Below are 22691 nucleotides of genomic sequence, written 5' to 3'. Positions count from 1 at the left end.
GATAATACACTGTGCAATGCTCTACATTGCCTGTACATGTGTAACTAAAATTTATTACAAAGGAATGTGTTATATAAAAGAGGAAAAATAATATATCAGCAAGTATTGAGAAATTTAGAATTTTATTTATATTATGTTTGTAAATCGTGTTATATATTGTGATTAAACAAAGCAAAAGAGGAAAAAAACAAAATATTTTTGGATGATATAATTTTATCGTATTTGCAAAAACTTGTGATAGTCTACAACTTTTCGAATGTAGAACCTGTAAATGTATTTAGTAACAATTCTTATAAACAATGTAGTTTACGTAGTTCAATACAGGTTGTAAGTGTTCTCCCTCTTTTGTTTCTGTACATTTGGCAAGTTCAGCAGTTTTTTTACAAGTATTTTTTTGTAGACACAACTTATTTTTTCTTTTTTGCAGTAGTTGCAATTTTTTATAATAGTTGTTTTTATAAACGATTTATTCTTTTTCGTGGCAGTAACGATTCTTTGTAACTATCTTTGGTAGCTAATTTTAATTTTTTCTTTTATTTTTTTGACGGTACGGTAGCATTTTTTTTTTTACTACGGTAGCGATATTTTTTTTGACAGTATGTAGCGCCATTTTTCTTTTACGGCACGTAGCAATATTTTTTTTTGAACAGTACGGTAGCGCTATTTTTTTTTTACAGTACGATAACGAATTTTTTTTGACAGTACGATAGCGCAATTTTTTTGACGGTACGGTAGCAATATTTTTTTTGACGGTACGGTAGACGGTAACTTTTTTGCATTTTTTATACAATTTTTTGTAGCTAACCTTTTTTTTTTTAATTTTTTCTTTTATTTTTTTTTTGACGGTATGGTCTGCAGCAATTTTTTTGTAATTTTTTGTATTTTTTATAATTTTTTTAGAAGTTTTTTATACGGTAAGATACGGTAGCATGGGACACAGTAAAGTAGTTTACAGTCTTTTCACGGTAGCAATTTTTTGTCATTTTTGACAAAAATTTCTTTAACAACAGCTTTTATCAATAGTTTGTTTTCATTTTTGCAATTTTTTAGTTTCATTATTATTTTTGAAGTTTTTTACACGGTAGCTCCTTTTATAAACGGTAACTTATTTTTGTTTTTCGTAATTGTCAACAGCTTTTTTTTTTTTCAAATTGTTTCTTATAATTTTTTGCTTTTATAATTTTTTTAGAAGTTTTTTATACGGTAACTCTTTTTATAAACGGTAACTTATTTTTGTTTTTCGTAATTGTCGACAGTTTATTTTTTTTCAAATTTTCTTGTAATTTTTTTGTTTTTATAATTTTTTTTAGAAGTTTTTTGTACGGTAGCTCTTTTTATAAACAGTAATTTTTTTTATAGACCACTTATTTGTTTTTTTTTGCATTGTCGGTAGCTTATTTTTTTCTTTGTTTCCAGTTTTTTTTTGCGAATTTTGATAAATTTTTTTTAGGATACACTTTCACTGTTTTTAATCTATTACATGGCCTTATATAATTTTAATAAGGATTGGTTTTCTCTTGTACTTTATTATGTGACAGCTTCTACAGTCGAATAGTTTCAAATGAGATATTTCAATTTTTTGCTCTTATAATTTTTTAAAAGTTTTTTCTCTTAAATATTTTGATAATCCTTTCAAGTCCTAATGTTATAGCATCCCAAAAGTTTTCATAAAAATTGATAATCATTTTATTTATTCGTTACAAATGTTGGAAAGTATCTTGTAATCCACGCTCTCGACGCTTGAGTCATCTGCATACAATTCGGCTGGCAGTATATGCTCGCAAATACTTTCTTGGAAAGTGCTGCATAAAGAGACGGTATCCTCTTGAAAAAAATCTTCCGTATTTTGTCACAGGTTTTTATTCATAGATCCACTTCTCAGATGTTGGTGTATAATCGATGACTTCCTTTTGACCGAACCACAGATCGATCTCCTTCTTGGCTGATTCGACAGAGTCGGAACCATGGATGACGTTACGGCCGATTGCTACACAGTAGTCACCACGGATTGTGCCAGGTGCGGAATCTCTTGGATTTGTCTCGCCCAACATTACGCGTCCGGTCTTTACAACGTTCAAACCTTCCCAGACCTGAAATAGTGAAATGGTTTCATAAGGTAATAAATTAATACGTTACAAATTTTTCAGCAGTGATTTGTTTGCTTTTTGAAAATTGAATCAATTATATTAGCATTGTTAATTGTTACACGAAAAACTTACCATTGGTACAACTGGTCCTGATGTGCTCATATAGTTGACTAAAGTCGAGAAGAAGGGTTTTGATGACAGATCAGCATAATGTTTCTTCATATGTTCTTCCGTAGGCTATAATATAAAACATATGTAAATTAAAAATATTTTTGAGAGCTTCAAAGCTCAATTTTTCATATTTATATTAAATTTATATTAGAAGTAAAATTATTTGAATTTTTTAAAATAAATTACTGTAATGAGGATCAGGCATCTTAAATTCTATTATACTTTCAAGATAACTTCTCTCAACATAAGAAAATTATAAATTATATTACAAATTAATTATAAATTATATGTTACAAATTCAATTCGCATTTGCATTTTTACACTTGTTACTCGTCACATTTATATATGTTTAATTGTTGGATAAATTTCTGACTTTTAGTAATAAGATTTTTGTAATTCTACATATATATCTTTGCTAGTTGATTCAACTGATAACCATAGTGCATAAAAATGTAAAGTAAATGTAAGTAAAGCTAAATCCTCTTGTCGATATATCGGCTTTATCATACTATAAAAAAAATTTGCGGATACTAAAAGAGTTAAACGATAAGCAACAAACGAACCAATAAATCATAAGTTAAGTATTTTCTAAAAATCAAATTCCAAGAACGTTTATTCGTTTTATTTGTCACACTCTAAGCCGATATATCGGCTTTATATCATAAAAAAAATTTGCGGATACTAAAAGGGTTAAACGATAAACAACAAACAAATCAATAAGTCATAAGTTGAGTATTTTCTAAAAATCAAATTCCAAGAACGTTTGTTCGATTTATTTGTTACTGAAATGTTGTTGTTTAGGTTTACTTTTATCTTAGTTTTGTTTTCGACATATCGAATAACACGAGATAAGCACGTATTCTGTACGTTTTATTGTGCATAACTATTATCATAAACATATTACGTTACGTCACTTCCACGTACTTCATATAAAGACCACTACAACGTTAATACGATTTGTTCCGTATCATATATTGATTATTGGACTTGAAAGACACCTATACCTTGCACCTATGATTGTTGAATTCAATTATGCATTCTCAAATATCACGAATTAAATTCGATTACACGAGACGCCATTACTTCGACATCTGCTTGTTGAATGTACTTTGTTCTCGCCGGTGTTGGAAACAAAAAATGAAACAATTGGAATCCAATACTGTACCTTTCTATATATTGATATATAGCATAGTTGACGTAATATTTTTATTAAAGATTTGATTTCAGACAATTATATATCCACGTATTTTTCATTTTAAACGAGCATAAAGAGATGAAATCACGTGCGAACAGCATACTTACCCACACCATCTTCATGGCCACCAATTTGAAGCCCTTCTCTTCGAATCGCTGGATAATTTTGCCGATCAGACCGCGTTGCACGCCGTCCGGCTTGATCATGATGAAAGTGCGTTCTTTGTCTCCCATAATTAATGTGCAAATAAACTGTAGTAAGGCTGAGATGGTGCACACGACCATACGATGCCGACGATCTGGGAAGGAGTGAGGACGAGACAACGGGAAGCCGTGGCAAATAGAAGTCGGTTTCGGCGAAAGGGGGGAGAGCGGTGCCGTGACGTCGCAATGTGCCGGTCGCCGAATTTCAAGATGGTAGAAGGTCCATAGACGTAGCAAGTATAGACTGCTTCTCCATCTCTACGCCTAATGGCTCTTGCACACAGGACGCGGTAACGCTTGCCGCGCGACAAGAAGCGACGCGGTAGCCAATCAATCTTTCGCTCTTATGGAAAAATTGTCAGTCGATTAGCTATCGCGTTGTCTTTTACCGCGCGCAAGTGTTGCCGTGTCCTGTCAGCAAGAGCCTTGAGCCTGTAAACCACGCTTAAGCTATGAAAGCCACGCGTATTTATTCCTTGAAATAAACAATTAAAATTATGCAAAACAACACTGTAGAAGTTTTTTATCTGTTCTTTCAATATCATAACTTATCAATCTGTTATGATAAATCTTGACAATCGTCTCATTATTACCGGCGAACGTTGTCGACAGTTGACAAACGTCAAAATTAATCACGATGTGATGGAAGTAGTTATAATTAATCAGTGATGATGATAAAAGACAGATTAGAAGCGTATAGACGCAAGAAACAAAAAGAGAAGATGATGAAGTCCATAAAGAGCGTTGTAAGAAATATTTTTTCGTGGAACCGCAATGATGGAATCAAGAAATCTGTCGAAGAATCAACGAAAGAAGAAGAGGTGAGGTTATATTTCCAAATTTTATAGTTTCTTTCGAATTGTTTAATCCTTTGATTTTTTGATACATACATCTATTTTATATGAATATAAAAAGATCAATGTCGCATGAAATCAAGAAAGAAGAGAGAACAGCTATATATAGTTTTTGTTGCATTTAGGTTAAATTGTGTGAACAATCACAGAATGATATCGAGGACGTGGAAAATGCTTCGTCTGAGGATAACGTACAGGAATCGAAAAGTACACTTATGACTAAACTAATTTATTTATTATATTTCTTGCTATGGGCAATATTGTATGTGATCGCAGTGGAGTATGAATTTGGTGCTGTTTATTTTGTACTGTCGGCTTTGGTCTTTATCTGCTTGAATACTAGGTCTGGACCAAAGCAACGAGATGAACCCAGTGCCTATTCTGTTTTTAATCCTAATTGCGAAGCTATAGAAGGAACACTCGATGCGTCACAATTTGAGAGAGAAATACGATATGGAGGTATACGATAAGTTAAGGTAAATCAATAAAATTTGAATCTATATTTTGTATTAAATTGTTATTTCGTGTATTTTAATATATATCTTATTATAGTTGAACCCAAATTATGGGATAAATTCAGTTTAAAATACATAATGTACATTCCAAGTTATATAGTTTTATAGTTTGAAATAGCAAATGCAAAATTTTATAACTTTAAAAAATATTAAGCGTGATACATAAAGCATATAAGATATTTATATTATATTGAATTACTTTTGTACTTAACACTTATTGTTAGATATAAATAGAATTGTACATAGAAATATATATTTTATTTTACATCATCCATTGATAAGACAATAAGTGTAAAATGGCAATGCAAAGCAAAGCAAGTGTCAAATAATTTTTTATAACACCAACGATTTAAGATTTAATAATTTGAAATGGCTCAATTTGTATGATGTTAACGTTTTGCCGCCACTATTTTGCATATAAAAACAATTAAAATATAAATGTTGAAAAATTGTGACAACGAGCATATACTTTGTAACAATTGTGAACAAACAAGATATATTTTTAGATATTTTATACGTTCTTTCTTAGAAATTTTTCTTGCTTTTATATTTCCCAGGTGTAATCATTTTTCATATATATGTCAGTTTTATAGTGTTCTACGCTTCCTACCTTTCGACATCCCACTTCCAGCCTCTTCTATCCTCCCATTCACCCGGTTGTAGATTCCTTTCCGACATGGCCCTGTGTATTCCGCCCATCCAAGTTGATTTGGGTCTTCTTCTTCTTTCCATAGGTGTCCATTTTAATATCAATTTTGGGAGTCGTTCATCGTTTATCCTTTCTACATGGCCAAGTTAGCTGTCGTCTCTGTATTTCGTCTATTATAATCGTTTTCACCTTCATCATTTCTCTGATTCGGTTGTTTGTCACTCTTTCCACTCTTGACTTCCTGGCTGCTCTTCTCCAGAAGTCCATTTCTAATGCTAGGAGACGTCGTTCTACGTTTTTGTTTATTTGCCAAGTTTCGCATCCATATAGCAGTATACTTTTAAAGATTGATTATATAGTAGGTGTTTCCTTTCGCGTGATATGTTTTTGGACCACAATTCAGGCTTCCTATGACCTTTTTACCTTTTAGAATTCTCTGTTCAATCTCCTGTTCTGTCCGTCCTGTATTGTCGATTTGTCTTCCTAAGTATGTATATTACACAAGTTCCTGTTGTTTCATTTTCGCCCATGGTTTTGACCCAGGTTTTTCTATCTGATGCATAAGGTCTGTATTCTTATATCTGTAAACTATTTTCTGTATTTTAAAGTAGAACCAGTAAACTTGCATGACGTTCTGGTAACATTTTGTCATCTCATCGAGATAATTTAATAAGTTGCTAGTAGACTGAAGTGATAATTCGTGAAACGTTGTTAGATCGGTTCTGGAATGTGCATTTTCGTCGGAGCATAAAAACATTTTGTCCACGTTAAAAATCAGATCATTCCATACTTTTACATCGAGTGGCCTGCAATATATTGTCACACTGATATAATTCTATAATTTTGTATGTTTATATATTCTGAGATAATTTTTATCAAATTTAGTGATACACAAACACATGTAACAGCGTTATTTGTTCCCCGAATGTGGACAATTTTACAGAATGTAGACAACTTTAAGTTTGCTAATTAGTTACTGATTTGCTGATTTTATACATTTAAAAAATGCATTTGAAAGTAGAGATTTGGAGCTTTAAAATGTTTTTTTGAAAAAGTTTACGATTTTTTGTTACAAAGTTATAGCCGTTTAAAAATTCTTTTTTTTAATCAAAGTCAAGTGATTCCTTAATTTTTTTGAGAAGTGTATATTATACTTACTTATCCTTATTGATCCTTTTTGCCTCAGTATTAAAATATTTTACTATATAGAGTAATGGTCTTAATCTGCTCTGTAGTTTCTCTAAAAGAACAATGTTTCATATAATTTTCAAGCTCCTTAAATTCCTTCTTGGAAAAGCATAAGATAAAAAATACTTTTTGCGTTTTTCAACTTGTCACTGTCGATTGATTCCAACATTCTGTTAACGGTTTCATTAAAATACTTCGGTTCCCATTGAATAACTATACTTTCAGACAGCCACCATACAGTTTTATAAACCATCTGCGCCAGAGTTACGCTGCGTGATCGCAAACTTTGATTATGATGCGTTTGGTTGAGTGCAAAATCACTCTTGTTGTGTATAAAACCAAAAAATAAAATTAGGGAAATTATAATCGGACGAAAATATAAATATTAGTATATTTGATTTAAAAAATCTAATATATATATATATATATATATAGAGTGGCAACATATCTTATTTAAGATTGCTCTAAATTAATTAATTGTTTCTGTTAAATAAAAAGCGGAAATCATAATACAGGCACTTAATCTAAGACAATTTATATATGAATATATATGAATGACAATTTATATATTTACGTATGAAAATGTCACTTGTGGCATATCTAGGAGAAGACGAGGACCGAAATTTTCATATTCAAGATACGTCCAGTTATTGTCAGGAATTGTTTTGATGGCTTCGACGGCTATAGATCGCATAATATCTGATCCTGATAAAACTACGTCACCATCAGCTGAAATCACGCGCGCGCGCGCGAATAATTCTCTATGTTAGATTTATAATATTATATAAACTTCGAATTTATCAGAATTCCAACAAAACCTTGCAGAAAAGAACCGTGCACGGCTACGTAAGCTACATTTCGCTTCATAAATGCAGGCAGAGTCTGTGGACAAACATCCGAGGATACGAGAGACACACAGAAGACTATACTTCGTCGTGGCAGCCAATTGGTCGTAGAATAAATTCTGTCTAAGATCTGCATTAATTCCAAAGCTATAGCGATACCATCTTCGTTAACGGACAATATAATAAATGTATCTGAAACAATTCGATAAGATAAATAGATGAAATTCTGTAGGAAGTTAAATCGTGAAGAGAAAACAAATTTATTTAGGAGTCAATATAAAAAAAAATGTTTAAATTTCATCCAAATAAATCTAATGTTAATTCTTGACTTACTTGAGAGACTCACCTGGTTCTTCTACACCGTAGCTGATTGCGCGAACGCATGATGTATGATTGGTCGTTTCATCAATAATTGATAAATTGGAAAAAAATTCACTGATGCGTTGCATATTAGATTCCAGTGAGTCCGGCATCTCCCAATTTCTAATTACAAATAATTCAATTATTATAACAAAGCATTAATAAAGGTTTTCTAATTGTATGTTGGAAATTTTTTAGCGACCTTCAGTCTGGTGTTGGAATCATATTTCGTAAATGTGGAAGAAAATAGACGACATACATCACATGACTGTAGTTGAACGACGCTCTCTCCAACTCTTGAAGCGCCTGTTGCTGATAATCCTTCGTCTTCTGCAGACCATTTCCCTCTTGAGATGTGTCTAATTCGGCACGTCTTTCCAGTTCTTGAAGCTTCTGCGATCTCTCGACGACGAAGCGGCATAACATGAAACCGCAGAACAGACAGAGGAAACCCATTGAGAAAAGGGTCGAAAAGCACAATCGTTTCGTCACGTATTTACTGGACTCGCCGCTATCGCGAGTCATTTGAAAGCTCAGGACTCGCTGCATCTTCACAAGTATTTTCTTAAGTGTATTACTGGTACTTTTTTCCCAAGATTTTCCTTGTATAAAATCCGCGTGTAGATATAGATTATTAATAGATTATAGAAATAATGAACCAATTGTTTGAATGTCTACAAAATATTGAAAAAGTGATATAGTTTTGTTAAACAAATTTAACAACATTTATATTTTTATGAAGTATTTCAATATGCAAACATTTTAATTATTCGACGAATCGCGAAAACAATTTGTTTCTATTAATTGAATTAATGAAGAATCACAAATGCAATGTCCACTTTGGAATAACACTGATTTGATAATACTATAATTATTGAACCGCTAACAATTAATTATCGATGATTTCATGTAAGTACGCGTCCACTCAAACCACACTTCTGTCTACTTGCAGAAAACTGTTCTGTCTCGCAGGAAAATTGCGCGCGAGTTCAATCGTATTAACGGTAGTCTGCTCTGTTTCCGTCTTCTTCGTCGTCAAATTGCGTGGGACATCGAGCAGATATATGACGGTCCTTCGTTTTTCGACGTCTCATTAATTTTATTCCCGCGACAGAAACGCGCGATAGTGCTCTCCTCTTCACATCCATTCGGAAAATAGGGAAGCGAAGGGAATAAAAAAAAATGTAAATAGTATACAGGGTGTGGTAAGAAAAATACGATACTTGCTTTTTAATTAAAGATGCATTTTGTTCGGTTATAATTTCCAGAATTCAATTTCGAATTAAAAATTTATCAAATTATTTATTCTCATTATTAAATGGCGAATAAATGTAGACAGTAATTTTTTAATGTAATAAAAAATATTTTAAGTGATTTATCGCAAGTTTACTCCTAAAAGGATAATCATCTTAATTACTAACATTTTTTAAATTGCGCGTATTTTCAAATTTGAAACAACTATATTTTATAAATTCGCTAAAAAAATATAACAAAATATTACGCGTTCTTTTTCAGACACTGCATACGTCGACGTCAAGAGTGTGGACGTTGCGTGTTGTTGGGTAATTTATTTCGAGCAACAATACGATGGTGGTGTTTCATTTATAAATAGTTTTGGATGTATTACGTGCACGTGCAAGGTTGTTCCAACTATAGAGCTTTCCATGCGGACTTTTGAAACATGAATTTTTCATTAATATATTAAAGTTTATCATTTATAAAATTATAGACGCGTTAATTACAGTGCGTTTTATTCTTTAATTATTGTCTAAATAAAAATAAAATATTTAACTACAGATGTAAAGTGTAATTGTGGAAGATATAAGAATCTTAATAGAAATTAATTTTTAATTTGAAATAATTTTTTACTTTTGAAAATTAAATCGCTCATATCACAAATTACATTCAAATTTGAGGAAGAAATAATTCCGACTTTGCAAAATGATGAAGTCACCTTGATTATTCCGCTCTAAATTATTTGGTCATCATTTACTTTTTATACTTATAAAGTTTTATATTGGAATGTTTTTTACACATATGTACGTATACAATAGATGATTGTCTAATAACGATCAAGACATACATTCTCCTCACTCTCAAGCATTCTTAAATATCACAAATTATGGAAATAATTTATCTTAAAAACCGAAAACTTTTCGATCAAATTCAGATCAAACTCGGCGAAACTAATCAGACTTGACTCGAGTTTTGCAAATGCCCACACATTCCTAATTTCGAGCGCTCATGATTTCTGAGATAACGTTTCTGGCCGAAACTGATGCCGCACTGTTGACACGTGTACGGTTTTTCGTCGGAGTGAATGCGCTTGTGCCTGGTCAAGTCGTTTTTCACACCGAAACCCTTGCCGCACACATCGCACGTGTGATTTTTTTCGCCGGTGTGCACCGTCAGGTGACCCAGCATCCGTTGTTTCCAGCGGAATCTCTTGGAGCAATAGATGCACTTATGTGGAAGCTCGTCGGTGTGCGTTTTGCTGTGTATGTAAAGGGATGCTTTGGTCTTGAACGTCTTGCCGCACGAGTCACAGACGTACGGTCGTTCGCCGGTGTGGATGCGCCGGTGGTCCTCCATGGCGGTCTTCATGGCGAAGCTGCGGCCGCATATATCGCAGGCGTGATTCTTCACACCGTCGTGCATGTGCTTCAAGTGATAATATAGACTGCCGTTTTGAAAGTATTGCTTTCCGCAAATGTGGCATATGTACGATTTCCCCCCCGAATGCTTGCGCACGTGGGCCCAGTAGCTTTTCCGCGAGCGAAATTTCTTATTACACACCTTGCAGATCATCATCAGATTGGTGGATGCGGCTTTCTCGGATTTAGACTGTTTAATATCTTCCTCCAGACACGCGTCGGATTCGCGTACTTCGACTACACGTTCCTCCTGCGCGTCCTTTTCTTTTGTGCAACTTGTGTGCGTCTTCCTGGCAGAAGCTTTGTCTTTCGGATCTTTGTTTTTCTTCTCATTATTTGTTGATTTTGCCGATAAACGCGGCACTTTGGAAAATGTATTACTTGTGCGAGACGAATGTTTCGTTAATATACAAGCGGTATTGTTTGTAGAAGAAAAATCATTTTTTAGATTTTCGTCAACCACATTGTAAATTTTTGTTCGGATCGAACTGATTTTATTTCTGCATTCTTCTACAAGTATCTTGTGCGCTTTCCAAGAATATATATGATGGGTGGTCGGTCGAGAATTAATTTTCCTGCAAATATAAAAAGTTTAGCGTCAAACAATTATTATGAAAAATTATATATTGTAAATTAATCCTTTGCGGAGCGCGTTAAACATTGGATACCCTACTGGTTTTTTAAACTTATTGTTAGTAAATTTTTAAACCAAGTCTAAGTGATATTAATACAATTGAATCTGAGTTTTGAACTTCTATTAAAATACTATTTCAATTTTACTTCTTTCATATCATCATCATTTTCATGTTACATTCTTTGCGCGTGCAAATTTCTTTGAATCACACTATTGTACACGCGTTACGTAAACGCTGGAAAGACGTGAAATTTGGATTTTAAGCATACACTTTGGAGCAACATCGCCGTGTGCAACTTGTCGCATTCCGTGGCGTCGAGTTTAACACTTGTACAATGTTCTACGTCTCGTCTGGATAAACAAAACTCTGTTCGAAAGCAAATAACGATTCTCACATTATGTTTGTTTGTGCACAATCCCGTGCACGCTACCGCAATGTTTTTTCAAATAACGCTCCTGGCTGAATCCGGCGCTGCAAATCTCGCAAATGTGCGACCGCTGATCGGTATGAGTGCGTCGATGTCGAACGACGCATCCTCTGCTGCGAAAACGCTCGTTGCAAACGTCGCAAGCATACGGCTTTCGATCAGAGTGCCAGGACAGGTGCTTTTCTAATTCCTGCTTCCTCCTGAAAGCTCGTTCGCACAAGTCGCAACGATGCGGCAAGATTTGGGAGTGACAGAGCCGATGGACGTGCAGGGACGCCTTTTGTTTGAAAGATTTGCCGCAGGTTTCGCACCGGTAAGGCCTCTCGCCGGTGTGCGTGCGTCTGTGCTCGTCTCTCGACGCCTTTGAGGCAAGACGGCGACCGCACACGTCGCAGGCGAAGTTCTTGATGCCATCGTGAACGTTGTGCACGTGCCTATTCAGACCAGACGCTGATCGGAAATTCTTGTCGCAAGTGGGACAGATGTAGGGTCGCGCGCCAGTGTGAATGTTCTGGTGGATCAGCAGATTATACGAAGTGGAAAGAATTTTTCCACATTCCTTGCACTTGTAAACGATGCAACCGTTGTTATCCGTCACCTTCGAGCGAGTTGATTCAGCGTCTTGTTCCGATGTTTTTTTCAACTGTCTTGCATTTTGTCGGGAATCCACCGTGAGGTTCTTTTGAAGTTTCTGCTTTTTCTCAAATATGTGAGAAGCTGTCGGCTGATTTCGTCGTAATTTTTCGCTAAAGTCACCAAAATGAGTTGATGATAAACATTTCTTCGCCGATCGAGTTTTTTTGACATCAACGCATCCCTCCACATTGATATCCTTTCGCGAGTTTCTTCGAGCGTGATTTGTCGACTCATCGTTTGGCACTCGGTCTGTCCCTCTGAAAAAAAGAGTCAGTCAGTTACTTCGGTAGCGCTCGGCCGAGTTGTACAGCGCGGTGTATTACGAAAATCTGAGTAGTGCTTCTTTTAAAGACAGTAAAGGTAGCGTGCATCGCCATCGCGCTCTATTCTCCTGACACGCAGCATGCTCTTCGTGATGTGCGACGTTCTTGTTTCCTTGTTGATTCTTTTCTTGGCAAATCTTTAGCTTCTTGCAAACAATGTCAAGTCTTTTTTCAGTATCAAGAGCCATGGAACAGCAAATCAAAGGCAGCAGGTTGAATCGGTTTCTTCGCAGACGTGATGACCAGGATCTATAATGTCTACATAGAGAGAGAGAGAGAGAGAGAGAGAGAGAGAGAGAGAGAGAGTTCTTGTTTTTAAACTCGCCCCTTATCATATCGCTTCATAAAGACTCGTTATGTCGGCTCTTAATATGATTATTCAAGTAGCGCTTCTGCCGAAAGGCGAGGCCGCACTTGCCGCAGACAAATGGCTTATCTTCGGAGTGTATAAGCTTGTGTCGCGCCAGTTCGGATTTGACTCGAAACTTCTTGCCGCATACATCACACGCGTGATTCTTCTCACCCGTATGCGTGGTCACGTGAGCCAGCACTTCCTGCCGTCGACGGAATTGCTTGCTGCAGTACGAGCACGCGTGCGGGAACTCATCGGTGTGTAGTTTACTGTGAATGTAGAGCGACGCCTTGGACTTGAAGGTCTTGCCGCACGAATCACAAACGTACGGTCGTTCGCCGGTATGGGTACGCCGGTGGTCCTCCCGCGTGGCCTTGGACGCGAAAGACCGGCCGCACAAGTCGCACATAAAGTTCTTCAGCTTCGCGTGCACGTCCTTCAAGTGCCTGGTCAGTCCGCCGGAGTCGCGGAATTGCTTGCCGCACACGTGGCAGGTGAACGGTCGCTCGTCTTTGTGTATCCTCATGTGTCGATGAAACGAGTCTTTCAGTTTGAAGCACTTGCTGCATTCGTCGCACCGAAATAATTCCTCTTTGTGCGACGCTTTGCTGGTCTCGCACGGATCTGCATCGCCCTTTTCGTTACCGGGTGAGCATGGTGAGTTCTTGAGAATTTCGTCTATTTGATTTTTCCCCTCGTGCATCGTCTGGTGAGACTCGTACTCGATATCTCTTACAGATTGTTGCGCCGCGACATGATTCTCTTTCGCCGCAGCGGACAATCTCAACGGATCGTTATTCTCAAGCTGTTCTGTCATCGCGGGCGGTTGATCGAGCACCGTGTCCGTGATCCAGACGGAATCGCAGTCCTCAGCCGTCATCGTCTTTGGCTTTTTCAGGTTGCGCATCGTTCTCGATTGACATCGTTTCCTGTATGGCTTCCAAAATGCATTCTGCGTGTCCAGGGACACTTTAAACGGTGTCCGGACGCCGCAAGACCTGCAAAATAGCCGAAACTTGACTCCAGGTTTTTGCAGTTGCGCAGTGGCACGGCGCAGTGGACGACTGTCCGTTTCGAACTGGTTTTTCAACGGTGCTTGTTTTTCTGGGTAATTCTAAAGTCAATCTTCGATCGTTTTTTCGGGTATATCGTCTTTCTCTTTCTATGCTTTGCTCGGAATTTTTCGCTAAGTCGTCGTAAAAATTTGCGTGTCCAACATTATGTGTCGGAAAAATATTTTTCTTTTAAGAAATAATTCATGAGAATGATTCATCAAGTCATTATTCATTATAGCGCGTATTACGATTGTTTGTCTGTATTCAGCGTCGAACTGACCGATTGTATCTCTATCTTTTTGTAAGACACAAGAAAAACATTTAACACGCACAATGGCATTTACATTTTGTACTCATATTCTATAATAAACGCTATATAAATGTTTACAATCGTAACGATTATAAACAAAATTATGTTTACATAAATGAAGAATAAGCATTGCAAATGAGAGAGAAAACTTCATACTTTTTTTATATATAGCTAACAATTTCTAGAATACAATTTACCTGTTAGATATATTTTCCTCAGCACCATTTCCTTCATTAACCTGCTGCTCGGGCTGCAATAAAAAGATACAATTGAGTTTCTTGATTCAAGAAAATAATTTTTTAAATATTTATCATACTTACTTGTGAGTCTGTAGTATTAGATGCAATAGTCACGGTTGTTGTTGTAATTTCTAGATTATCTGAAGATGTAGGATTGCAATACTGCAAAATTGACAGAATATATAATTAGTATTTCTATTAAGTTCACCCCTGTCGAGCTGGCCCCCCCCCCCTTGCACAAATAAAAAAACTAATAGCGCAAAATTATAAGCTATTTATGAGCTTTCATATTCCGCAAATTAAAATATCGATATCGACTCAGCCCTCCCCCCCCCACGAAAAACATTAAATTCATGCTCAGTGTAACGAGTTCAAAAATTTTAATTTGCAGAATGTGAAAGCTTGATGAATAGCTTATAATTTTGCGCTATTGGTTTTTTTATTTGTGCAAGGTGGGGGAGGGGGGCAGCTCGACAGAAGTATTAAGTTCTTTTAAATTACAATCAAATGGCAAGTATAACGAGAATTTTTATTTTATTTCACATAATTTAGAATGCAGTAAGAATATAGCCAACTTATTACAAATAAAGTTTCTTTAATAATGTATATATTTTACCTGATACTTATTTTGCAGGGCATCTTGCATTTCCAGTAATCTTTTCTCTGCATTTAGGCATCCTTCGCACAACTCATGCCAGGCTAGCAGTGTACCCGCACATTGAAAGCACAATTGCAATGGCAGGGTGTCAGTCTCAGATATCTGTGAAATAATTCGTAAATAAAACATTCATATTCGTCAAAATAGCGCTCAAACTAAACTTTAATGATTATTGTACCCACATGTATCGGCAAGTATTTGAGTATTTTATTAGACAAGTCATGTTGCACTCCCTCGCCTTCAAAAATAGGTATTATCTGATCGGTCGCGTTGGCACATATCCTACAAAGTTGCGTCCATGCAAGTGTTTCCTCTTTGTAAAGAGTTGACGTTTGCTCAACGTTCTCCTGAGAATACTGCTCGCTCTGAGTCTGCGACACGAGGAAAAAATCCCCTTCAGTCTCCGATTCGTTGCGTTCATCACTCGGCACTATACTTTTCACGGTCTCAGTCAACATAGTATCCTCGCTGGAGGATTCCAGCATTGTCGAATTCCCGAGTTCCATGTCGACAAAAACGACGACCACGTGTACGACGATTAACGTGACGTCCCTAGTACATCGGACAGCCTGTACATCGCACTCACAAAGCCATCAATTTGCATGATCTATGAAACTTCGTTTTTTAAGTGTAGCGTGGCGCACTCATAAAGGATATTTTATTGGAATTAAATACTTCATTGCAGTGCTGCTGGTACAATATTGATGGATGATAAGATAAATATTTGGCATACTCATAACTGATAAAATAGATACCTGACTTATCATCAATCGATACTTATTATTTTCCCGTCGGCAATCAATTAATTACAGTAGAATCTCGTTTATCCGACCTTCGATTAACCGACGTTCCGCGTAATCCGAGGCACCGAATTCATCCGAGCACTCCGTATTAACCGAGGCGGTTGCTCGAATAATACGGAAAAACTCGGATAATACGTTAATACGAATTTATGTTACGCTGCTTAAATATGTTGAAAAACAATCAGACGCTACTGCAAGTGATCTCTTATTAATAAAAAGATAGAGAGATATTCCACTCTTAAAAAAGGCATGAAAAATCGATACTCGGATGTATCGAAAGTATTGTTGACGCTTTTCCGCGACACTGATTGGTTATCTTGATTATTCTGGCAGTTTGATAGTTTGAGAGCAAAGGTTATTCTGGCGGTTAGTTAAAATTAAAAAAATTTTTTTTAAATATTTAGATTTTATAATTATTAAATTATTACAATAAGTGCGCGCGCGTAGCGCGCGCTTGTATTGTTCTAGTACAGCTAAAAAACGCATGAGCAAATTAAAGCAGTCTCGTATTACTGACTTTGTTAAGCCAATAACGCATGTTTGCAACAAAGAATAATGCGCATTCGTCAATTGACTTTTATATTTTATATTTTTATCTAATAATAAAGTTATGTTTTCAAATACATAAAAAAACATACATACATAAAAGTTAAAACAGCCTTTGTATGTATCTATTTTCCGTATTATCCGAGATTTCGGTTATCCGAGGTATGCTCCTTCCACATTACCTTGGATAATCGAGGTTCTACTGTATTCTTTTTTCCTGGATAAATAATTATGTTTAAAGACAAAATCGATAAACTAAAATCACTGAAAAACTGAAATATTTCATAAATGAAAGCAGATAGATAGGCAAACGTAGGTCTCGTTCGAAAGGTCTTGAAAAGCCCTATAGAATGAGAAAGAACCGTTTCCGACTTAAATCACGTTCGACGGACGTATCTTTTGGACTACAGTTGATAATTAACCGATTACCACTATCACTTACTGGTTATCAATTATAATATAATAGCAAAGTTTCAATACACGCGTAAAAGATAAACTTTGTAAAAGAAAAACAGACTTACCTTCCATCTTTACGAGCTGTACACCGTCAAATATAGTTATCCAAAGAACGCAAAACAGGAGACAAGAGGAAACACTGGACATTTCGTCGAATCAAACTGTCTCACGGCACTGAGACTGTTGAGGATCTTCGTAAAACAGGATCATAACGGATGTTTTGCGTTAACTTGTTTATTTCCATTCCGTTGCGTCTCCGATGGAAGAAAATGCGAATGTCACTCTTCTTGCTTCGCCAGCAAAGCGCGAGAAAATGGCAACCGTGTTTCGCAGCGCGATTTAGTCGTGTTCCTGTTAGAAGTAGTAAAAAGAATTATTAAAGTGACAAAGGTGCTGGAAGTAACATCTCAAATTCGCGTAGCTATCGTCGTCATCGTTAAAAGAATTTGTTCAAAAAGCATTTGACATATCCAACGGAAGTTCCTTGACTTGTTTTTATAAGTATATATTGAAAATTGAATTTAAACATTTTGCGATACTTAAAACATGTTACGTTGTATATTAATCACTAAAAATTTCAGAACTCCAACTATGTATCGCAGTATATTAGTGTTGTGTGCATTTTGCATTTTAAAAGTGGCATCCGAAGATTAGTCATCTTTATATCTGGATGAAATTCGCAGCTTAAGCGAATTACCAATGGACAAACTCATTCAAATTAAATCTTCTCTTGCAAGCAAAAATGGTAAATCATTGTAAATCTTTTATTATATATAATACTCTTTATTTGGTCCTCTTATGGGGTTCCAAGAACTTTCGTCAGTTTCGCAATATTGCTAATGTACATTTATGTTTACTAATACTTTACTATTTATCACGCGAGCACACATAAATCTAACTTAATATACATTTTTTATTTCTATCCTTAATCTACAAAAATAATTACAAACAAATTCTAAAATCGCATCTTGCGTGAAGCGACTTTACCGAACACTTCTAAAGAATGTATCACTTTAGAGACTGCTTCACTTTGCAAAATGTTTCAATATCTGAAAAAGATTCACGTTGTATTGTGTCGCAAATTCACGCATTATTTCATATTTACTTAACTCTTTTTAGTGTTGGGAAACTAAACCGAAAGAAAATAGTGACTTTGTATCGAGCTTTCTTAAAATTATGCTCGCAACTTCTGGTGGTAGTTGAGAAATAGTCCACTTTTTGCCCATTAAAATCACCATCAATGGATTCCACAAGTGTATTAATCTCTGCCATCGTTTATACAAGAAGAGTAATGCTCTTTACTGTGCAGTAGCGATGTCACTTCTGGCATGACTGCTGCATTACCGCATTATATATAGTAAATGTTCCACCATGTTTTATGGAAAAACCTATTAAAATTAGTGATAGGGGGAACAAGAACAAATAAAATGTTATAAAGGAATAGGAAGAGAGGGGAATGAAAAGAATGAAAAGGGGAGGAGAAGCGAGAAGAAAGTTGGAAATACATTTTGTTTCATTATTATACATTATGTATGTATCGTTATACTTATTATCTCAGAGTTGTCTAAATTTTATTTCAAATAAATATAAAAATTTAAAAACTGAGAGAATATGTATAACGATATATACATAATGTATAATAATAGTTGGAATAAAATATATTTCCAACTTTTTTCCCTTTTCTCCTCAACTTTTCATTCTTCCCTCTCCTCTCCTCTTCTTTTATAACATTTTATTTGTAGAACATTTGTAGAATCCATCGATGACGATGATAATGTGCCAAAAGTGGACTACATTTCTCAACCATTACCAGAAGTTGCGAGCATGATTTTGAGAAAGCTCGATACAAAGTCACTACTTTCTTTCAGTTTGGTTTTCCAACACTGAAAAGGATTAGGTGAATATGAAATGACGCGTCGATTTGCGGCAGAATACAACGTGAATCTTTTTCAGATATTGAAGCATTCTGCAAAGTGAAGCAGTCTCCAAAAGTGATGCATTCTCCAGAAGTATTCGGCAAAATTTTCGCTTTAGGCAAGATGCGATTTTAGAATTTGTTTGTAATTATTTTTGTCCCACAGCACTGAGACCGCTGAGGATCTTCGTAAAACAGGATCATAACGGATATTTCGCGTTAACTATGCGTTTATTTCCATTCCGTTGCATCTTCGACGGAAGAAAATGCGAATGTCATTCTTCTTGCTTCGCCAGCAAAGCGCGAGAAAATGGCAACCGTGTTTCGCAGCGCGATTTAGTCGTGTTTCTGTTAGAAGTAGTAAAAAGAATTATTAAAGTGACAAAAGTGCTGGAAGTAACATCTCAAATTCGCGTAACTATTGTCGTCATCGTTAAAAGAATCTGTTCAAAAGGCATTTGACATATCACACAGAAGTTCCTTGACTTATTCTTATAAGTATATATTGAAAATTTGTGTGTGTGTGTGGGCGCAGCTCTTTCTGCCACTCCGATAGTTACGCCATTGGCAAGGAGATTGTCGTATTTCAACTACTTCCTTTTTTTAATATACTTTTTTAATAAATAACAAAAATCTTACTTCTTCTATCGAAGTAGAAAGAATATTAAAGTTAATAGTGACTATTTTAATTAATAAAAATTAATTATAAAAATTGAGCAATACGTACTTTGTTTTTAATTCTCAGTATTTGACAAAAACGATAAACCTTATGTATCAACCTAATAATGCTAAAAAAACTATGCTACTCGCGAATCACGCCAATTTGACGAATTTTCTTAGTATTTATTATAACGCAGCAGGGCTAATACGCGGAGCTGTATTAGCGGGCGACAGAGGACCTCCAAATCAAAATCAGAAGTCGAGAGAGAATTTCTCATTACTCTGTTTTATCTATCCGCATTCTCGTTGGCAACTACGTATGTTTGCGCAACTTGCGATTCGATACCGCCATTAGTCTCAGATCTTTCGCAAGCCGCTCGCAGTGCTTCTTGATGTATAATAATTTCATTAGTGATGTATGCTTCGCGACGTATCCTGTCGCATAGTTTAGAACTAATGTCAGGAATGCACCATCAATGCACGAAGATCATCACAAGTGTCACAAAATTCTGTAAAATATGCAAATAAATTTATTTTTCATAATTATTATGAGAATTGTATATAACTCAACGTCAGTAAAAATAAATTAATGATGTAAATTAAAATTAGAGATGTGAATTAAAATCAATGTAAAATGTAGATTAATATAGACATTTAAATAAAAGCAAAAAAAACGTACCTCAAATACGACGATTAAAGCTAATCCAACTGTTAGTACATGCCAGAACATGATGGTGTAATCATACTTGTAAGGCGATTCGGGTGGTTCTCTGTAATCCGGATAACGACAAATCTTGACAAACCGAGATTGACTGATTTATTATCGGCTGAGGACCATTTTTCAAATCACTAGTATTGAATTTTGATAGAGAATGGTTCAACAAACCTTCAAGCAAGTAATTATCAGAAATTGTCATACAATAAACTAGTTTCGGTATAAAGTTTGAAGTAAAAGCTATGATGAATGCCTGAAAAACGAAATCAAAAGTATCCTTAATAAAATTAACATAATTATATATAAATTTTTTTATGATAGAATTATTTATGTAAAATTTTTACAAATAATGTCTTTTTTTAGTTATAAACGCTTTAATAAATTTATAGCCGATTAACTATACACTTTTTATCGATGCTTTTATCGATAGTTTTTTATCGATAGTTATAAGTGTCAAACTTACATTGGTAATAACGGATAATTTAGAAATGGAATCGAGTATGCGGTAGCATATGTCTATGTTTCTGATTCGCTGACCAAACGGTCGCCTGTACATGGTCACCAACTTCTTTGCATCCAATCTCATCTTGAAAATGTTGTTCAGTAACGCGAAGAATGGTGCCAATGGGAAAGCAGCCACGAAGATCATGTCAAATCCGTTTTGTAGCACTACAGAAGAATAAATTATAATTTTTAAAACAAAATGTTTAGCCAAATCTTATTATATGCTTGCACAATATTATATGTTGTTTTGTTTGGCTGTTATTTTATATTGATATAAAATGTAATATATATATATATATATTACTTTATGCAGCCTTACCCACATTTCTAAGTATTTGGGAAAAAAACTTCTGGGTCCCCATGGTTTTTGATTTTTGTGTTCCTCTTCCTATTTAGAGATTAATTCATGCTTTACGTTTATGTGCACAGAAAAATCATAAATATAATTATAATTACATTCATAGGCGCAGTATTGCGATTTGCATTTTGCTCGAAAAGACGACAGTTTAGTATAATATTTCCACATGTTTTCTTTAACTTCCATAATTTTTAAATTCCAAACGGATTCTGACGAAAGAGCTATGTCACCTATTTTTTGCGCATTTCTTAATTCTTCCAAATGTTTATTTACTATATGTCTATTCAACTGAGTATAGAGATAAATAGATGATTCGATGTTACACTCCATACATTTAATTTCAAAATCACTAATTTTTGTACAATATTTCCATGTCCAATCGTAAAGTACGTAACTCTCCACTTCGTTAAAATGCTTCTGTGTTAAATGATTTGCTGAAGATTGAAAATCGGTTCGAAGATTCTGACGACAGAGAAGACATAGTGAGATAGAAGTATCGTTGTACTTGAAATATATCCATGGCCATTCTTGTCGTCCTTTATATGTTTCTTCGTTTTCATTTATATCAGGATGCTTTTTACTCATATGCTGACCGAATTTTAAACTGATGTAAATAAGTTTTCGTTTGCAAAACCTGCATTTTGCTTGGTAACCCGACACTTTTTCGTAATATTACCACACGTTTTCTTTTGTTACAATAATTTCTGACATTGTGTCCGTTTCTCCTTACAGAACACAGATAACTGAATACGGTACAAGAGGACGAAGAAATACGTTTGGTTTTCGATTTGGATGTAAATATTGACACGTGAGTCAAAATTATTGGTCTATATAGTTGCCCTTCCCCCCCCCCCCCCTCCCCTCACTCTCTAACGCAAATCGTAAAAACATTTATATATTCGGATTGTACATCGTTTGTACATGAATGTACTATGATTTTTATCGTTTGTACATTTTTCGTTAATTTAAAAAAAAATGACAAAGTTTTCGTAACTGCGCCAATGATAGTTAGCCTTCCCTATGTCACAATTACATTACATAAATGATAATTTATGAATTTATTGTGCTTAATCGTTTGTATATTGTTTGTACGTTATTAATAATCGATTAAATTTATATTCCAACATTTTGTTTTTGTTTAAAACATAAAATAAATAATTTTTATTTGAATATGGCGGGTACGGAGCACGATTCGGATGCGCATGCATTTTAGTTACTTTCTGTTAGAAAATAGCGGATAAATCTTCAAAGTGCGTTTACATTAGTGTCAATTTTACCAACATCAAGTACATGTACTTTGAATACTATAGTATTACTAATGTAATTATTAATAATACTATAATATTTTTGAAAGCGTAAAGTTGATTAGCCAATTTGT

The 22691-nt window shown here is 35.0% G+C and overlaps 6 protein-coding genes across 12 annotated transcripts; 1 reads left to right on the top strand and 5 right to left on the bottom strand.

The window, feature by feature from the left end:
• Positions 1 to 103: 103 nt before the first annotated feature.
• awd (nucleoside diphosphate kinase) lies at positions 104 to 3815 on the bottom strand. The gene is made up of 3 exons (XM_012380544.2): positions 3561 to 3815; positions 2220 to 2324; positions 104 to 2090 (listed from the first exon to the last, which is right to left on the bottom strand). Exons 1-3 carry the CDS (start codon positions 3735 to 3737, stop codon positions 1860 to 1862), a joined length of 513 nt encoding a protein of 170 aa, XP_012235967.1. The 5' UTR covers positions 3738 to 3815; the 3' UTR covers positions 104 to 1859.
• A 187-nt stretch (positions 3816 to 4002) lies between these two features.
• Positions 4003 to 9441, top strand: Saysd1 (SAYSVFN motif domain containing 1). Of its 4 annotated transcripts, none has more exons than XM_067360703.1 (3): positions 4003 to 4477; positions 4636 to 4986; positions 9020 to 9441. In XM_067360703.1, exons 1-2 carry the CDS (start codon positions 4325 to 4327, stop codon positions 4978 to 4980), a joined length of 498 nt encoding a protein of 165 aa, XP_067216804.1. In that variant the 5' UTR covers positions 4003 to 4324; the 3' UTR covers positions 4981 to 4986; positions 9020 to 9441. The 4 variants fall into 4 exon arrangements, with proteins under 4 accessions (XP_067216804.1, XP_067216802.1, XP_067216796.1 ...); XM_067360701.1 differs by having other exon boundaries at positions 8266 to 9441; XM_067360695.1 differs by lacking the exon at positions 9020 to 9441 and adding an exon at positions 5063 to 5539.
• LOC105680100 (uncharacterized) lies at positions 6026 to 8616 on the bottom strand. 2 transcript variants are annotated; one of them, XM_067360313.1, is made up of 7 exons: positions 8327 to 8616; positions 8054 to 8190; positions 7681 to 7899; positions 7437 to 7591; positions 6989 to 7184; positions 6833 to 6914; positions 6026 to 6498 (listed from the first exon to the last, which is right to left on the bottom strand). In XM_067360313.1, exons 1-7 carry the CDS (start codon positions 8614 to 8616, stop codon positions 6171 to 6173), a joined length of 1407 nt encoding a protein of 468 aa, XP_067216414.1. In that variant the 3' UTR covers positions 6026 to 6170. The 2 variants fall into 2 exon arrangements, with proteins under 2 accessions (XP_067216414.1, XP_012235965.1); XM_012380542.2 differs by having other exon boundaries at positions 6026 to 6480.
• Positions 9442 to 10055: 614 nt separating the features above from the next.
• On the bottom strand, positions 10056 to 11889 carry LOC105680101 (zinc finger protein 239-like). Its single transcript, XM_067360418.1, has 2 exons — positions 11751 to 11889; positions 10056 to 11296 (listed from the first exon to the last, which is right to left on the bottom strand). Coding segments are annotated over exons 1-2 (1041 nt in total). The 5' UTR covers positions 11753 to 11889; the 3' UTR covers positions 10056 to 10257.
• Positions 11890 to 12278: 389 nt separating this feature from the next.
• On the bottom strand, positions 12279 to 17381 carry LOC105680099 (zinc finger imprinted 3-like). 2 transcript variants are annotated; one of them, XM_067360166.1, is made up of 7 exons: positions 17227 to 17380; positions 15539 to 15925; positions 15315 to 15458; positions 14780 to 14860; positions 14657 to 14709; positions 13266 to 14092; positions 12279 to 12676 (listed from the first exon to the last, which is right to left on the bottom strand). In XM_067360166.1, exons 2-7 carry the CDS (start codon positions 15860 to 15862, stop codon positions 12423 to 12425), a joined length of 1683 nt encoding a protein of 560 aa, XP_067216267.1. In that variant the 5' UTR covers positions 15863 to 15925; positions 17227 to 17380; the 3' UTR covers positions 12279 to 12422. The 2 variants fall into 2 exon arrangements, with proteins under 2 accessions (XP_067216267.1, XP_067216271.1); XM_067360170.1 differs by having other exon boundaries at positions 12553 to 14092; positions 17227 to 17381.
• Positions 17382 to 17913: 532 nt separating this feature from the next.
• On the bottom strand, positions 17914 to 22155 carry LOC105670742 (anoctamin-4-like). Of its 2 annotated transcripts, none has more exons than XR_001100480.2 (5): positions 21275 to 22155; positions 20915 to 21120; positions 20623 to 20704; positions 20416 to 20529; positions 17914 to 20245 (listed from the first exon to the last, which is right to left on the bottom strand). XR_001100480.2 is itself a non-coding variant. In XM_012364439.2 (5 exons), exons 1-4 carry the CDS (start codon positions 21315 to 21317, stop codon positions 20448 to 20450), a joined length of 390 nt encoding a protein of 129 aa, XP_012219862.1. In that variant the 5' UTR covers positions 21318 to 22155; the 3' UTR covers positions 17914 to 20245; positions 20416 to 20447. The 2 variants fall into 2 exon arrangements, 1 of the variants encoding a protein (XP_012219862.1); XM_012364439.2 differs by having other exon boundaries at positions 20416 to 20506.
• Between the last annotated feature and the right edge of the window lie 536 nt (positions 22156 to 22691).

The sequence above is a fragment of the Linepithema humile genome, chromosome 1, assembly GCF_040581485.1.
Source record: "Linepithema humile isolate Giens D197 chromosome 1, Lhum_UNIL_v1.0, whole genome shotgun sequence".
In the NCBI taxonomy this organism is placed as follows: domain Eukaryota; kingdom Metazoa; phylum Arthropoda; class Insecta; order Hymenoptera; family Formicidae; genus Linepithema; species Linepithema humile.
The sequence above is the reverse complement of the archived record's forward strand: the minus strand, read 5'-3'. Positions and strand labels throughout refer to the sequence as shown.

Coding starts and splice junctions, on each gene's coding strand:
- awd (XM_012380544.2), bottom strand. CDS start 3,737: ATGGTCGTGTGCACCATCTCAGCCTTACTACAGTTTATTTGCACATTA. Junction 2,325..3,560: donor TGGCCATGAAGATGGTGTGG/GTAAGTATGCTG, acceptor TTTATATTATAG/CCTACGGAAGAACATATGAA. Junction 2,091..2,219: donor CAGGACCAGTTGTACCAATG/GTAAGTTTTTCG, acceptor TCACTATTTCAG/GTCTGGGAAGGTTTGAACGT.
- LOC105670742 (XM_012364439.2), bottom strand. CDS start 21,317: ATGGGGACCCAGAAGTTTTTTTCCCAAATACTTAGAAATGTGG. Junction 20,705..20,914: donor AATTATCCGTTATTACCAAT/GTAAGTTTGACA, acceptor TTCGTTTTTCAG/GCATTCATCATAGCTTTTAC. Junction 20,507..20,622: donor TGATAATTACTTGCTTGAAG/GTTTGTTGAACC, acceptor TCCGGATTACAG/AGAACCACCCGAATCGCCTT.
- Saysd1 (XM_067360703.1), top strand. CDS start 4,325: ATGATGATAAAAGACAGATTAGAAGCGTATAGACGCAAGAAACAAAAA. Junction 4,478..4,635: donor AATCAACGAAAGAAGAAGAG/GTGAGGTTATAT, acceptor TGTTGCATTTAG/GTTAAATTGTGTGAACAATC.
- LOC105680100 (XM_067360313.1), bottom strand. CDS start 8,616: ATGCAGCGAGTCCTGAGCTTTCAAATGACTCGCGATAGCGGCGAGTCC. Junction 8,191..8,326: donor TTCAACTACAGTCATGTGAT/GTATGTCGTCTA, acceptor ATTTGTAATTAG/AAATTGGGAGATGCCGGACT. Junction 7,185..7,436: donor CACAAGTGACATTTTCATAC/GTAAATATATAA, acceptor ATACACAACAAG/AGTGATTTTGCACTCAACCA.
- LOC105680099 (XM_067360166.1), bottom strand. CDS start 15,862: ATGGAACTCGGGAATTCGACAATGCTGGAATCCTCCAGCGAGGATACT. Junction 14,710..14,779: donor CTAATACTACAGACTCACAA/GTAAGTATGATA, acceptor TTTTTATTGCAG/CCCGAGCAGCAGGTTAATGA. Junction 14,093..14,656: donor GAGGAAAATATATCTAACAG/GTAAATTGTATT, acceptor GCTATTTTGCAG/GTCTTGCGGCGTCCGGACAC.